Consider the following 14,382-nt stretch of genomic DNA (forward strand, 5'->3'; position numbering starts at 1 on the left):
CACGTTTCAGAGGTTGTCCGCAAGATTTTCTCCTTACTTTCATTAATATTCAAATTAGAAAGTACGTCTTCATGCAAATCAATACCGTCTATGATTTTATAAATTTCTGAGGACCAGTTATTATAATTCAAGGAACAATCCCATAGAAATACTTTCTTAGATATTCTGTGTTCATCTAAATTAGTCAAATGTTTCCATAATCTGAGCAAATTGAGTAATCTACGATCTCTACATGAACTCCGTCCTGTATCACCCGTAACAGCTGGGAGAGGAGAAAATCTGTGTATTCCCAGAAAGAATCTCAGAGCTCTATATTGAACTGAATCACACTTATCCCATTTTGCAAATCCCCAAACACCTGAGCAATAGTCTAGAATCGGTACAACACTTGCTTCATACATGTTTGTGTACGTTCTGAAATTTTACATTTAGGGCTCCAAGAGCTCTACTCGCGGCTTCAGAAGTTACATCTGCAGTTACCGTATAATCTAAGAATTCATTTAGCACGACGCCCAAATATTTGTATTTATCAGAATAACTTAAAGATACATTTCCAATGTGAAAATCAAAGTTACTTCTGTCAATATGTTTACGCCTAAAATGAAGAACCTTCGATTTAGCATCATTTACAGATAGCCTCCATTTCTTGCATCATTCATTAATATGATTAAACATTTGTAGCATGTCATTTTCATTATCAGCAAGAATCACAATATCATCTGCATATAATAAAATACCTATATTGTTATCATGTATGTTGACACCTTTTCGCATATTTTTAATTTCAAAATATATGTATGTATGTATGTATGTATGTATGTACATGTATGTATGTATGTATGTATGTATGTATGTATGTATGTATGTAATGTAAATAAGGAAGTAGTCATTACTTACACTGGTTCCCCATAACTCTGTTTTACTGCTACCAAGACTAATACAAATACTGCTACTAGAAGTGATTTGTTCATCATTAAGTTGTAAGACCTGTAATAACAAAACATAAATATTGAATGAGTTACAAGCACTGCACATTATGATACAGTAGGCCAACTGTAAACGTTATGCAAATTGGTAGAGGTAGGCAAACCCCAAAATCTGTCATGGGATTATCCGATCATTAATATGTGGACGGTTAAAGATTTGATCACTCGCTATCAAATGTAAACCTTGTTGAGTTGAAGGCAGGGTTAATTGTTAAAATTGTCATGGTGTCGCTGTGATTACATTTAAAGTAGGAACAGAACTGAGAAAAGCGTAGCAGCGTTACCCATCATTCGGTCAAATATGATGCATGGGTCTCTATGATTTGACCCCTCCTATAAGATACCATAGTTAGTAATATTCTATAATATTGTGTTTCAGTTCTTACAAAGATTAAAATATTGTTTGATCATAGATTTGATCGAAATATCGTCACTTAGCTATTTTGGTGGGGGGGGGGGTACCTACATTGGGACTGGTACATATTAATCTAATCAGATTAGTGTTCCAAATGTTATACATCACAAACCATGTAGATCATATAGTGAAAGTGTATTGGATACACAATCTTAACAGTTGCAATAAAACTAGTTTCTCTGCTGACAGTGTGCAACAAGGAATGTAGTATTTGATAGAGTTACATGGATGGTTCGGATGATTTCGTTTTCATTTTGTCCATTGGACGTACTTGGTATCATTGCATAGAAATACCATCTATCGTGATATATATGGGCAATGCCCTTTGTTTCTAGATCTCCTGTTGTTTCTGCTGTTATCATTTTTTAAATACTTCCTCAAATGTTCACCTAAATCTGGATATCTGTTACTATAGATTTTCTTGTCAAAGTATCTTTGATTACTGTTTGAAAAATCAGAATAAAATGCGTTGTTTCAGCCTATAACAGCACAGTCTACATATTGTGTTTGACTACTTCTGAAATCACATGATTATCTTCATTTACTTCTTTTATTTAAAAAAAAGAAACGTAAAGCCTGGCCTATTTTCTGAAGTCATTTTGTCGGAAACAAATTCTTTTGCCCTTGTAAGAATGGATTATTTGTTCAGACAATGCACAGCAAATCCCGACCCCTGATTGGCCAAGCGGGTTCAGCCCGTATTGTGAGATGATTTATATTATGCAACATATATACAGCTTTTATGAAAGCATATCACTAAAGGCTTAGCATTACCTGGTCCTCTTTAGGGCAGATCCTTCCGCCTTAAAACCCTCTCCGCATAACTTATATCATGGCCGTAAAGATCAATGCTCTCTATGTATAAATGTTTTAGATTTCTATATGTTTATACACTTGTCTGCGTTGACATCGTTGGACCTGGCGTCCAATTGTCTAGTATATCATCGGGCTTGTCGCATTTGTTGCGGATTAATGATACTTTTGATGCAGCTTAGTATGACGATACAATAACGTATGTCAAGCAAAGGCTTGGTATATATCAATAACATCAAAGATCTTGCCTTTATGAAACCCAACCCCCCACCCCCATTATAGGTATAGCATTTGGCCATATTAAGTTCTTTCGCAGTTTAATTTGCACAAGCTGATTACAAACAATGTCTTTTACCTACGGGCATTGACTTGGATTTAGGGCCAACCTTCCCCTTATCAAGCTTGTCTTTAAAAATATCATGGAATATCTGATAACTATGGTAACTCCTCCTTATTGTGTCTTTGATGCGTATATAATATCATAGTTACTCAAATTTTATGATACGCAAGTAATTCAATTAGCTTTCATGATGTTCCCAAAATGTCACTTGCCATTCATAAAACAAGATACTAACATATTGATAGCTTTACTTCAAGTGCTGTTCATCCACCATGTGGTACTGACACTAAGCACGTGGATTGTAAAATGAAGATGCTCCTTTTTAAGATATTTGTAAACTCTGAATTGTTCCTCCAAATGATTGAACATGTTAAATGGCACGAGCTGAGTTTGTACGCTTTTTACTCAATAAGTGAAAATACTCACATAATAACATTGATTAAACTTTGTTAAAATGATTTTAATATCGATGCCTGATTTCTACAACAGTACGATTGTCATCTGACATTGTTAGAAAAGTTGATTGCATAGCAGGGAATTCCTGAACATTTTAATACGTATGACAAATTACGTCATCGGATCGTTTATAAATTATATCTTGATACCAGGTTTGAGTTCAGTAATTAGTGGTGGCTAATTATGCTCCAATAATCACAATACTGCCAGTGTCTTAATATACTGACCCACACACGTGTAACCCCCTTTATTAATATTTTTTGCGAAATTCGTTGAATATGTTGGATATTATACAGCATCAATTTACTAGATAAGTAAACAAAATGCTTGGTTTCATATTTTTGTCATTAAGGGTATTTAAGCACCCAACGTTCACTTTAATCTGTTATTGCCATTTTCCCTTTCCAATTAAAACCGGCGTGTTCACGACATTTCCAAGAGTGATACTCAATAGAAGTTTGCCTACCCTGCTAGATGCTTTTGTGGCTTTCCTAAACCGAACACTACATTTTCCATTTGCAAAGCTAGTTCCTGATTCTTGTGAAATTATAAAATAAGTTTGGAGTTCATCGCAAACCTTTCAAGAAATCGACAATTCTTTTCCCATAAAATTAACATGGTTTTCGGCAGCCATGTTGGATTCTAAAATGGCTTTAATTTCGTAAATATTTTGACCGCCATTTCAATAATTTGTAATGTGATCTTGATTGTTAACTTACTTTCTTTCAGAATGGGTTATAGTATTCTTGTACATAGTAATGACAAGGTTTTTATTTTCTACATGTATGCAACGTAAAAGTGAATTATTGATATTTGAACCTTTTCTCAAGTCTACTCGTACGTTTTGGTTCGTAGGATGTTGGAAAGTACCTTGGTTTGACAGGTATTAACAGAAATAACCACAAGCCAGTTTCATGGGATCCAGCGTGGGCATACTTAGAAAAAGTGACGTTAGGATCTTGATAACATACACAACCAATTCACTTATTATCTATATCTCAATTGAAAGTCTTCACTTGAACATTTGTCATTTTTTATTAACCAATCTAGATAATCATTTTACTCAATAAGAGATATAGGATATGGAACGGCCATCAATCTTGAAGTCGGGTAAAAGTTACGTTATTTGCTCAATATGAGTGTAACTATGGTGAGTTTACAGAAAGATTATGTTAATATAACAGGTTGATCTTGAAATCTGTTATTGACTAAATAATGTCAGAATCAGAAACATTTTACTAATCGAACTATTAAGGGAAATTAAAAGGACATTTCACACAGATAAAACACAAGCAGAATAAACAAATGTATTGCAATCATGGTAAACACAAATCCATAAACATAGGGGTATTTTTGTGAGTGACTCTTTTCTGTTCAGAACAGAGATGACGGATGAGAGAAAGATCGATTTAAAACTGTTAATTTTAGCTACTGGGTGAGGGATGTCTACCACTCCTTGTGATACGTTGGTCATTGATTTCTACATACAGGGGATGGGATTGGTCTTTTAAAAACACTATGAGCATTTGACACAATGCATTTGTTGTAAATTGAATCTATACTTTCTCACTTCGACTATCGATAATCATTATCGCTAGTTATTCTCCTCGGATAGCCACCAGAAGTGTTTAAACTCACATCGGTTAGCCTCGATAACACTGAGCACGACATACCACCTTGACCTTGATTTTATCAGTACTTGAATAGTGCATTACACTTAGTATAAAACAAAGTGAAAACCACTCTAATTTAAGTACTAAGTGTTGTTAGTTGCATGGCTACTGAACCTTATCCTCATTGACGCTACTTGGTTTTCTTTTCGTCAGAAGCGCCCGATAGTTACAGATTTCAAAACTTTTGACAGCTATCATGGCTATTGACCAAAAACCAAACACATTTTTTTCACTGACACGTTGTTTAAATTCATAATTCCACAATTTGAAATTCTTTTCTTAGAATCATATCACATCACATTACATCTCATCTCTTCTCATCTCATCTCACTTCATGGCTTTCCGTAGTTGCTTTAGAATATTTTGAATATACATCAAAATGGCAAGCAGACTTCACCATTTTCACTTCCACTCCTGGGACGAACACGACATACACAAATTATTTATGCAAAAAGATTAAATGGTGTCGTGATTTCACAAAGCAGTCCCCCGGTCTTGATAGCCTGTTATTCAAAACCATAGCATGAATTATACATAGCAGATAGTATCTGCAGAGAAGTGGAGTCTATTCACCTCAGTTATACTCAGTTCAGTATATATCAAGCAGTGTCCAATGATATGGTTGAATGACGTCTTCTAAGTTTCCTGATATCGATAGCTCAAATAAAAGGTAATAATTTCATTTAAAATTGTTTGTTCATGTTTGCCCCAGTGATATACATGTGAGACTTTTCGTACAACAGAAAGGACAGGTATATTAACAGCACATTATAGCCACATATTTCTATCTTTGCTAGTCAGATTAATCACTAAGGAGGTTTTCTAGGTGAAAGGGTGGTCTATTTTGAGGATACCGTTAAAGTTGAGGTCACACGTTCGTGAGCCCTCCATCAAAAGCAGTTATAGCCAACAGCGAGCATGGCATCAAATACACTACGTTTGAGGAATGATTGATTAATTTGTTGCTTTCGTGCCCTCTAGTCATACAAATCGGAAATGAGACTCATGATGGAAATAGTGATGCATTGGGAGTAAAGTCTATGATCATTCGGTTGGAGGATGAATGATTAACATAACAGCTGGGTTTCGAGATAAGATAAAATGCTGGTATTGTAATACCGCTGTGTTATTACATTAACACACCCATAACGTTCGCGAGTGAGTGAGGAATTGCATATTGATAATGTAGCATAATGAGTCACCCAATGGAATTATATATTTTTCGACGGATTAGATGAAATACACTGTGGAAACACGTAAGTCATCAAACACAAGTTGAGGTTAAGCACTAGTCGACTCTAGTGAAAATAATTACATGAAACAAAAAAGTTTCTATTCGTGTATAATGCAAATGTCGATGCATGCTCTAGATGACACCAAAGTCATATATTCTGGCATTGTCATCACACTCTATAATAGCATCATAGTCTTGGCCGCCTCAATATTTTAATATACAAATAATGAATTACGTCATCGAGTCGTTTATGTACTATAACTAAAAACCGGGTTTGAGTTATGTCAATAGCAAGAGATGGATAAATATGTTTCAAAATTCGAAACCATTGGATCCTTTAATATACAGGAAAAAAATAAGTCCCTAAAACATACAACTTGTACCACTTTCAAGGTGTGTTAGTGCTATCCTGCATCCTTTGAACTGATTCCTATATCTAATGTTTGTCAAACATATACTCTATTATGTACACTTCCCTTCCGTCAAGCCTGTATTTATAATCTGATTAACACACATTATCAAAAGAAATAATCATGTGTTGTCTTTTGTCACATTTCTCAGGTCCTCAACTAACAAGGGAATGAACAATACAGTTCAGTGCAGTACAGTACAGTGCAGTGCAGTACAGTACAGTACAGTACAGTACAGTACAGTGCAGTACAATACAGTGCAGTGCAGTACAGTACAGTGCAGTGCAGTTCAGTACAGTACAGTACAGTACAGTACAGTACAGTACAGTACAGTACATTGCAGTGCAGTGCAGTACAGTACAGTACTGTACAGTACAGTACAATGCCGTTCTGGTCAGTTCAGTGCAGATCAGAGCAGTGTAGTGTAGTACAGTACAGAGCAGTGCAGTGCAGTGCAACGCATTACAATACAATACAATACAGTACAATGTAGTAGAGTGCAGAAGAGTACTACAAAGCAAATAGCGTTTCAAGCATTTAATCTCATAGCCCTTAATTGTAAACATTCATTGCAATGTTTAACCCCATAGGGACATGGAGACCTTGCGTTCCAGTTAAGAGAGTAAATTTCCAATTGAATTTGTGTCTGAGCGCGAGTAAAGTGCAGCAATGGGACCATCCATGACTAAATTACTTGTCAAGTATATGCACATGGCAGAAGTTCCTTAAGTGTGTCTTCTACTGTGGTAGCTATAAGCAGGTATATAAATTAATATCATACTAGTTGACACAACCGACATAATAATTCAATCAACTTTAAGGTAAGTTAGGCGGCATGTAAACATATGTTATTACATTGATATATCATCCTTTCCATCGTGTAACCGTCGTGTTACCATCGTGTTATTTTTTAATAAAGCTAACGATTCGTTTCTCTTTGTATCAGTAGAAACTTCATATATCATATCGAAATGATAGATTAACAAGCCTTAACTACTACTACTACTACTACTACTACTACTACTACTACTACTACTACTACTACTACTACTACTACTACTACTGCTTCTGCTACTACTACTACTACTACTACTACACCACCACTACTACTACTACTACTACTACTATTACTACTACTACTACTACTACTACTACTATACTACTACTATACAACTACTACTACTACTACTACACCACCACCACCACCACCACCACCACCACCACTACTACTACTACTACTACTACTACTACTACAACTACTACTACTACAACTACTACTACGACTACTACTACTACAGCTACTACTACTTGTACGACTACTACTACTACTACTACTACTACTACTACTACTACTACTACTACTACTACTACAGAAGTTGTATGTTATTAACTACCTAATTAATATGTCCCCAAGGCTTAAAACCTAGCCTGGGAGCATCTATAAGGTGTCTTTAGTATTTATTCATATATCTGAAGCAATTCAATAAGTCCATTAATTTAGCATATGTCATCAGGATACAATCAGGGATTCCTACAGGGCATTGTAATGTTCAGAATCATATATTTTTAACGAGACTGAAGAGACGCTCAGATCATAAGTATATGGAGACATAAACTATACGACTATAAACCTTATTTCACTAGGAACTCAGTGTAAACGTGTAGACCTTGAATCATTTTGATCAAACGTACACGCATATAAAAGTCAATATGGCGACAGTTCTTTTTTTTTACCTGAGGTCTTACATCATAGAGATATTTCCAACATACTGATATTGATATCAGTTTCTGTTCAACACTGAATCTCACGAATTACAAATTCTACGCGCCTTTCTCACCCTTTTGAGCTATTGTTCCAAGACACGGCATAAACGTCCTGATCCAACTGAGGAAAACCACGAAGCGAGAGAGAACCGATGGTGCCACTCAATTGATCATTCTCCTCAATATGACAAATAATATTGTATGGCGTATGTATTTTTATTGCGCGTTTTCTGATCCCACTGGATAGTTTTTTTGTAGACATAAAAATAAAAGCCTTGATTTTCAAGTAACAAAAATTCTCAGCGCGAAAGAACCGACAGAGCCATTCATCAGTTTCTTCAATATTAAAAGAACATACTCATATATAATTTAGGCGCTTTTCAAACCTATGTTTGATAACACGCCATAAAGCTCCTGATTTACAACTCAGAAAAATACACAGCAAGAAAGAACCGACAGATATATTAATTAATCAGTTTCTTCAATTTTTAAAGAAAAAATGCTGTACATTTTGCTCGTCTTTCTGACCTTTCTAAATAATGTTTTGAAGATATATCCTTTAATATAAAACCTATACAGTATACATTTTCAGACCCCTCTTAAATGTGTGAAGAAAACATGTAAAACATCTGATTTCAAAATGAAAAAAAGTCACACGCAGTAAAACTAAAAGTGACCATAGGCCCTACATGTAGGGCCTATGGACAAACCTACTCTATTGACTAGAGTCATTAGGTAATGGGTATAGTGGAAGATAAACTGGTATCGTGTTATCTGCCATGTTAGCCTTTAGGAAAGAAAGCCTAGGCCAAATCAGATATTAATTTCCCCTAGATGTTACACGCTGTAAACCCTGGGTTTTACATTACAGGGATTTACAAACTAAGCACATAATCAAATCTGCCCTTTAGACCCACGTGTATTATAAGTACTTTGTTTCCCGGATACGCTCATTCTATGTAGCTACACGACATGGAACAAACACTTTGCTCAGAGATGTTGTTCAATCTTAAGGTAGTATATTACTGCTATCAGTGTTGTTAAAGAGGGTTTGCACTATTGACATTGCATCTAAGATGTATGCCTTTCTTGGTCCAACCATCAATTCAAATATTGTAATACTACAATAAAATATCAGACCACGCACAAGATCTTAGAATCGATCGTACGTGTATGGATGATATTTGTTTTACACCAAGTCTCTTAATTCAAGAAAGGAACATTGTTATCATGAAATAATGGAAGAGATAAAACAGTTTCATGTTACGAAGGCATTAAACATTACAGAAATAATAATTGCTTAAATGCCTATAACGAGTAACAAGTACGCTAATTTAAAAAAAATAGATATAAAAACATCGTATAATGTAATGATGGATTTTTTTCTTTTATATTTGTTGAAATATTCACTTCGAAATAGTTGTATATATAATAATAAAAGACATTCATTCCATGACTTTTGACATTTGTGTTTGAGTTAAAATACGTTAGTAACACCCTCCTAGCGATACAGTTGATCCCTTTGCAGAACATATTCTGTCAGTGATTGCATCTCCTGTACAACTTTCAGGTTTTAACTAAAACAGCAGGAAACCCTAGCCAATGAGACGTGTAAACGTTTACAAGTGTTCTTGTAAACTGTACTTGAGACATTATTTTGTTCTTGAGGTGTATTAAAAAGTTTACCAATGGAGGTTAAATTTGATTATATTATAAATAATCAGATATCTTCACAAATTCGAAATATTTACAAACTTTACAATTAAAGTCGTGCTTTAACATAATATTTGATAAAGTTGTTCTTTACCTGAGTTCCATATCTTTGCGAACGTTCGTCCACGGCAATCCAATACAGTTATCGCATTTACTGTCTGCAACAGAGTGACTGTAAGTCGACTGACTCCCCCTACAACCCTTAATACCCTACGTCATACAAAATAATGATAATTGCAACTGATTGGCAATACCCCATCATTGTATCCGCCAATGTGACTGGTAAACGTCACCTGTCATGCGCAAAACAGCACCCTTCACTCGACCAATGACACCCTGTCACGTTCAGACGTTATGTAAATGTAGAATCACACGTTTTACTCCTACGCATTGGATAGGCTATCACATAAGTAGATTGTAGTTATGTAAATGATGTCTAACCAAGCCTAGTGTTTCCGTAAATCACTGATCGTTGCACTTAAAGTTATCGTTATATCAGGTTTAATTGTATGTTTAGAATCAAAACAATTTGCTTTAATTTTAACATAATGTAAATGGCGATATATTTTATGCAATACAGATACAAACAGGCCTTATCATATTATTATCATATTAATTACAGCTAAGAGAGGCTAATGGCCTATGAGCTGAGAATGAGTCAATTGCCAAAAGATGCATCAGCCAAAGGATCAGGAATAAGCATATAAGGAACATATCTGTTACAAAGTATTAAATAAATACAGGTACTACTATAGTTAGTAGCAACCACATTGCACTGTCCATAGTTCAGTCCCAAGCCAAACAGTGTACTAACTCGACTTCCAAATGACCTCATATGAACTCACATTAGGTTATTGAAGTATGTAGGAAAGTGTGCTAAAATCTTTTGTTGTCACGACTTCTTGTTTTTATCTCATTTTACTACGAGTATCTGTTACCCAACATATTTCAGGTTTAACACATACGTCGTAATTGTATAATTGCGTAGGCAATGACAGAAACTCCTAAGAAAGCCAAGCTTCCCCAAAATCCCGGTATCACGATTTCACGAAATAGTGAAAGCTACTTTTTTTTCTTATTGCTGTAAACTGTTAAATGTGTGAAAGTGAAATGGAGATACTTCGTTCGACAGATTTGTTCTTACGTTTACGTATTTGTCAGATTTATCTTGTGTACAACTGGCAGACGGTTAACTCTGTTCCGGCAAGGTGTGTGAATTTGTACACTGTGAACATCCGGGGGCTAAACTTAATATGTTTTAGGACGTCAACAACTGTTTTGCAAATACACGTATCAACGTCATTCATATCGAGTACCAAAGATAGTCTGTCGTAATTAATGCTTTCCCCCCGGTTTTTTTCTGTCTGTGTTAATAATTAATTATGCATTTCCCCAATGGGGAGATTTAGGCATTAAACCGCGTTACCATACCACAAAACGCATCGTTTAGATATCGGCTGAAGGTATTTTCATAATTTGTGTGTTCGTTTGGAGATGTCAAGTTTTATACAATTTTCATAAACACTGATCGTAAACTATAAGTATACAAAGTAGACCATGGCGTTCAGCGAAGAAATGAGAAAGCTCTTTGGCTAAAATACAAATAATCAAAATAAATAAGTATATCAACAAAATTAAGTAGAGAAAGCACAAGATGACAAATATTACCCAAGAGTTCATCTACCATTAGCTATAACTACATTATTGAAAGAGCTAATTAATGAATGGATGGATGGATGGATGGATGGATGGATGGATGGATGGATGGATGGATGGATGAAAGAAAGAAAGAAAGAAAGAAAGAAAGAAAGAATGAAGGAAGGGGAGGAAGGAAGGAAGGAAGGGAGGAAAGAAGGAAGGAAGGACGGAAGGAAGGAATGAATAAGCAAATCAATCACTAATAAACATTTGTAAAGCCGGAGGATATAAACCTAAACATGCCGTTACCCTAACAACAAAGGTCAATATTAATATAATATCCCATGTGTAAATGTATGGACCTTTGATATTCTACATTGCCATTTTAATGTAAGTGTACGCTTGGATCAACAACATAGTAAATATATTTGCCAAGCACTACTCTTAAATGGTCATCACCCTGAATCGCTAACGTTATATCATTACGAGTGAAAAAAAATCCAGTGTTTAGTACACATCAAACTGATTGCAAAACAAATGGCTGGTTAGATAGACGTACTCATACTCTATCAACTAGATAAAAAATGGAACTTTTGACGAGTATTCATGAATATAACCTTATAAACCAAACGAAAACAAGAATGATGGTACACTTTCCAAACGTATGTGAAATACAAAAATTTGGAAAGTAAAATAAATTAATAATAGACCCTTTAATTGGCTGAAAAATTATAAGCAAAAGTCTACGAAAGAAGGAGCTTTAACAATACCATCTTAAATATTAAACTAACGTTTCAGAAATTACATATAGTGGGTATCATATTTAAAAGGGGTTTTGATCTGAACCTAGTCTCAAATAAATCATTTTATTTCGTACGAAATAAGGGGGAAATGATGCATAATAATGAGGCGTAATCTCGTTCTGAAGGAGTTCACCTGCAAGGCATTGAAGTATTCAAAATCATATCCCCTTACGAGACTGAAGAGATGCTAAGAACAACACACATGAAGTCATAAACTGTGCCACAATAAAATCTTTAACATTATCCTTTGAATTCGTTGAAACACATCAGCAGGTAACCTTTGACAAAAAATCAATTCCGATCTTCCGGTGCTTGTATAGTGTTACACGACCGCATCGATAAAATTGGATCGTTAAGACCATGAACAAGTAGCATATGTGAACTTTTACGTCAATGTTGGTGAAGTTAACGGTAAGAGGCCATTCTTTTAGCTTCAGGTGTCCGCTTTTTATTAGGTAAAACAGACATAATTCGACATTTCATTACCAAGATTCAACTTTCAAGATTCAACAGAGTGTCGTAAAGTGCACACTGTTTCTTTGTAAACCATCGTGTCACCATTAAAATGTATATAAGAGCATATTCAGTTGATGGCCATATCAAATTCTAGATGACGTTGACAGATTTAGTTGAATTGTGAGTTATTTTAATTTCAGAGTCGCGTTTATAAACAATAACATTTTTATTTGCTTTAAATTTTGTATCAAAATGTTTTCTATCAAAGCATTGAGGACACATCTGTAAGGTATATTAGAAAATGTCATCTATATAGCTTTTTCTACACGTAAGTGAAACCCACAAAGGACACCAAATTCACTGACAACTTTGAATATGGGTGGAAAGAATAGACCAGGATAATATCTGTCTCCTTAATAGAAAGATCTCATTGAGTATTACTTCTTTGTGAAGAATTGCATGTAGTATATATGGTGAAAATGTCATCGTATACATACATACATACATACATACATACATACATACATACATACATACATACACATACATACATGCACACACACACATACATACATACATACATACATACATACATACATACATACATACATACACGATAGCACGCTCTATACTCATGTACTTCGTTCTAAAATTCTTTAAGTTCAGAAGTGCAAATTTGTGTCAATACTGCAATAAAGTATTCTGTTATCTGAATTCATTCACACTTTAACACTGAGATGACCTTGGATGGATGGGTAGATAGATAGATAGATAGATAGATAGATAGATAGATAGATAGATAGATAGATAGATAGATAGATAGATAGATAGATAGATAGATAGATAGATAGATAGATAGATAGATAGAGATACTGTAGAAATCGACAGATAGGCAGACTGACAGACAGACAGACAGACAGACAGACAGACAGACAGACAGACAGACAGACAGACAGACAGACTTGAACATAATTATATAGTTGAAGCAGAAAGGTGACATTCAAAACCACCACAGCTCCTTACAGTTACAAGCAGGAATTTAAGTATTTATGACTTTACGATGTTTGTTTTGTCACACTTCTATATCTTTAATTATTAAACGGGAATATGAAAATCGAGATTAGCGGATATTTATCTTTGCAATATTAAGTTATTCCCCATGTCTTAATTCCTGAGAAGGACGTTATATATATCCTGGAGTCAGTACAATATTCGTAGTTTACATCTGGGCAGGATTGCTGTATCTTATGTTGGAGCAATGCCAATTTTTCTACAGCGTCTTTTCCCTTGTGCTATTGAGATGATTGCCACCTCCAGTGTTGAATGTTTACTTATTGACAGGAAGATCATCCTCTGCTTTCGGAGATACGGGGTCACAGTGAGGTTAATAAGTATGAGTCGTAAAGGGGACGTTCACCCTACAGCTATACAGGTGCATAAGGCGCCCTCTACCCTAAGCAAATTGCAATTTGCTGAGCAAGTAATGATTGCAGAAAATTTTAAATTTTAAAAGACATCCCTGTGTTTAGGATCCGTATAAAGTTGAAAGATTTCACTTTGCAGTTCTCTAAAACATGGTTAATTTAAGCTTGGCTTTTGAATATGTTCCTAGGTTAACAAATATAAGCCAAAAATAGTCATAATAAATTTCTATTAGTATTTTTCATCCGAAAAACCAAAA

The 14,382-nt window shown here is 34.9% G+C and overlaps 1 protein-coding gene across 3 annotated transcripts in view; it reads right to left on the reverse strand.

Annotated features, from left to right (window-relative positions):
- LOC144448420 (uncharacterized) overlaps nt 1–14,382 on the reverse strand; it is a 57,213-nt gene that overhangs the window by 18,356 nt on the left and 24,475 nt on the right. For 2 of the 3 annotated variants that reach the window (XM_078138664.1, XM_078138661.1), the window contains exons 1-2: nt 9,899–9,958; nt 898–987 (exon numbers count right to left, since the gene is read on the reverse strand). In XM_078138664.1, coding sequence (XP_077994790.1) covers nt 898–987; nt 9,899–9,909 — 101 coding nt within the window. In that variant the 5' untranslated portion in view covers nt 9,910–9,958. Of the gene's footprint in view, nt 1–897; nt 988–9,898; nt 9,959–14,382 lie in introns of those variants that run through there. The other variant, XM_078138662.1, reaches the window with a different exon arrangement.

The sequence above is a fragment of the Glandiceps talaboti genome, chromosome 17 (genome assembly GCF_964340395.1).
Source record: "Glandiceps talaboti chromosome 17, keGlaTala1.1, whole genome shotgun sequence".
Taxonomy (NCBI): domain Eukaryota; kingdom Metazoa; phylum Hemichordata; class Enteropneusta; family Spengelidae; genus Glandiceps; species Glandiceps talaboti.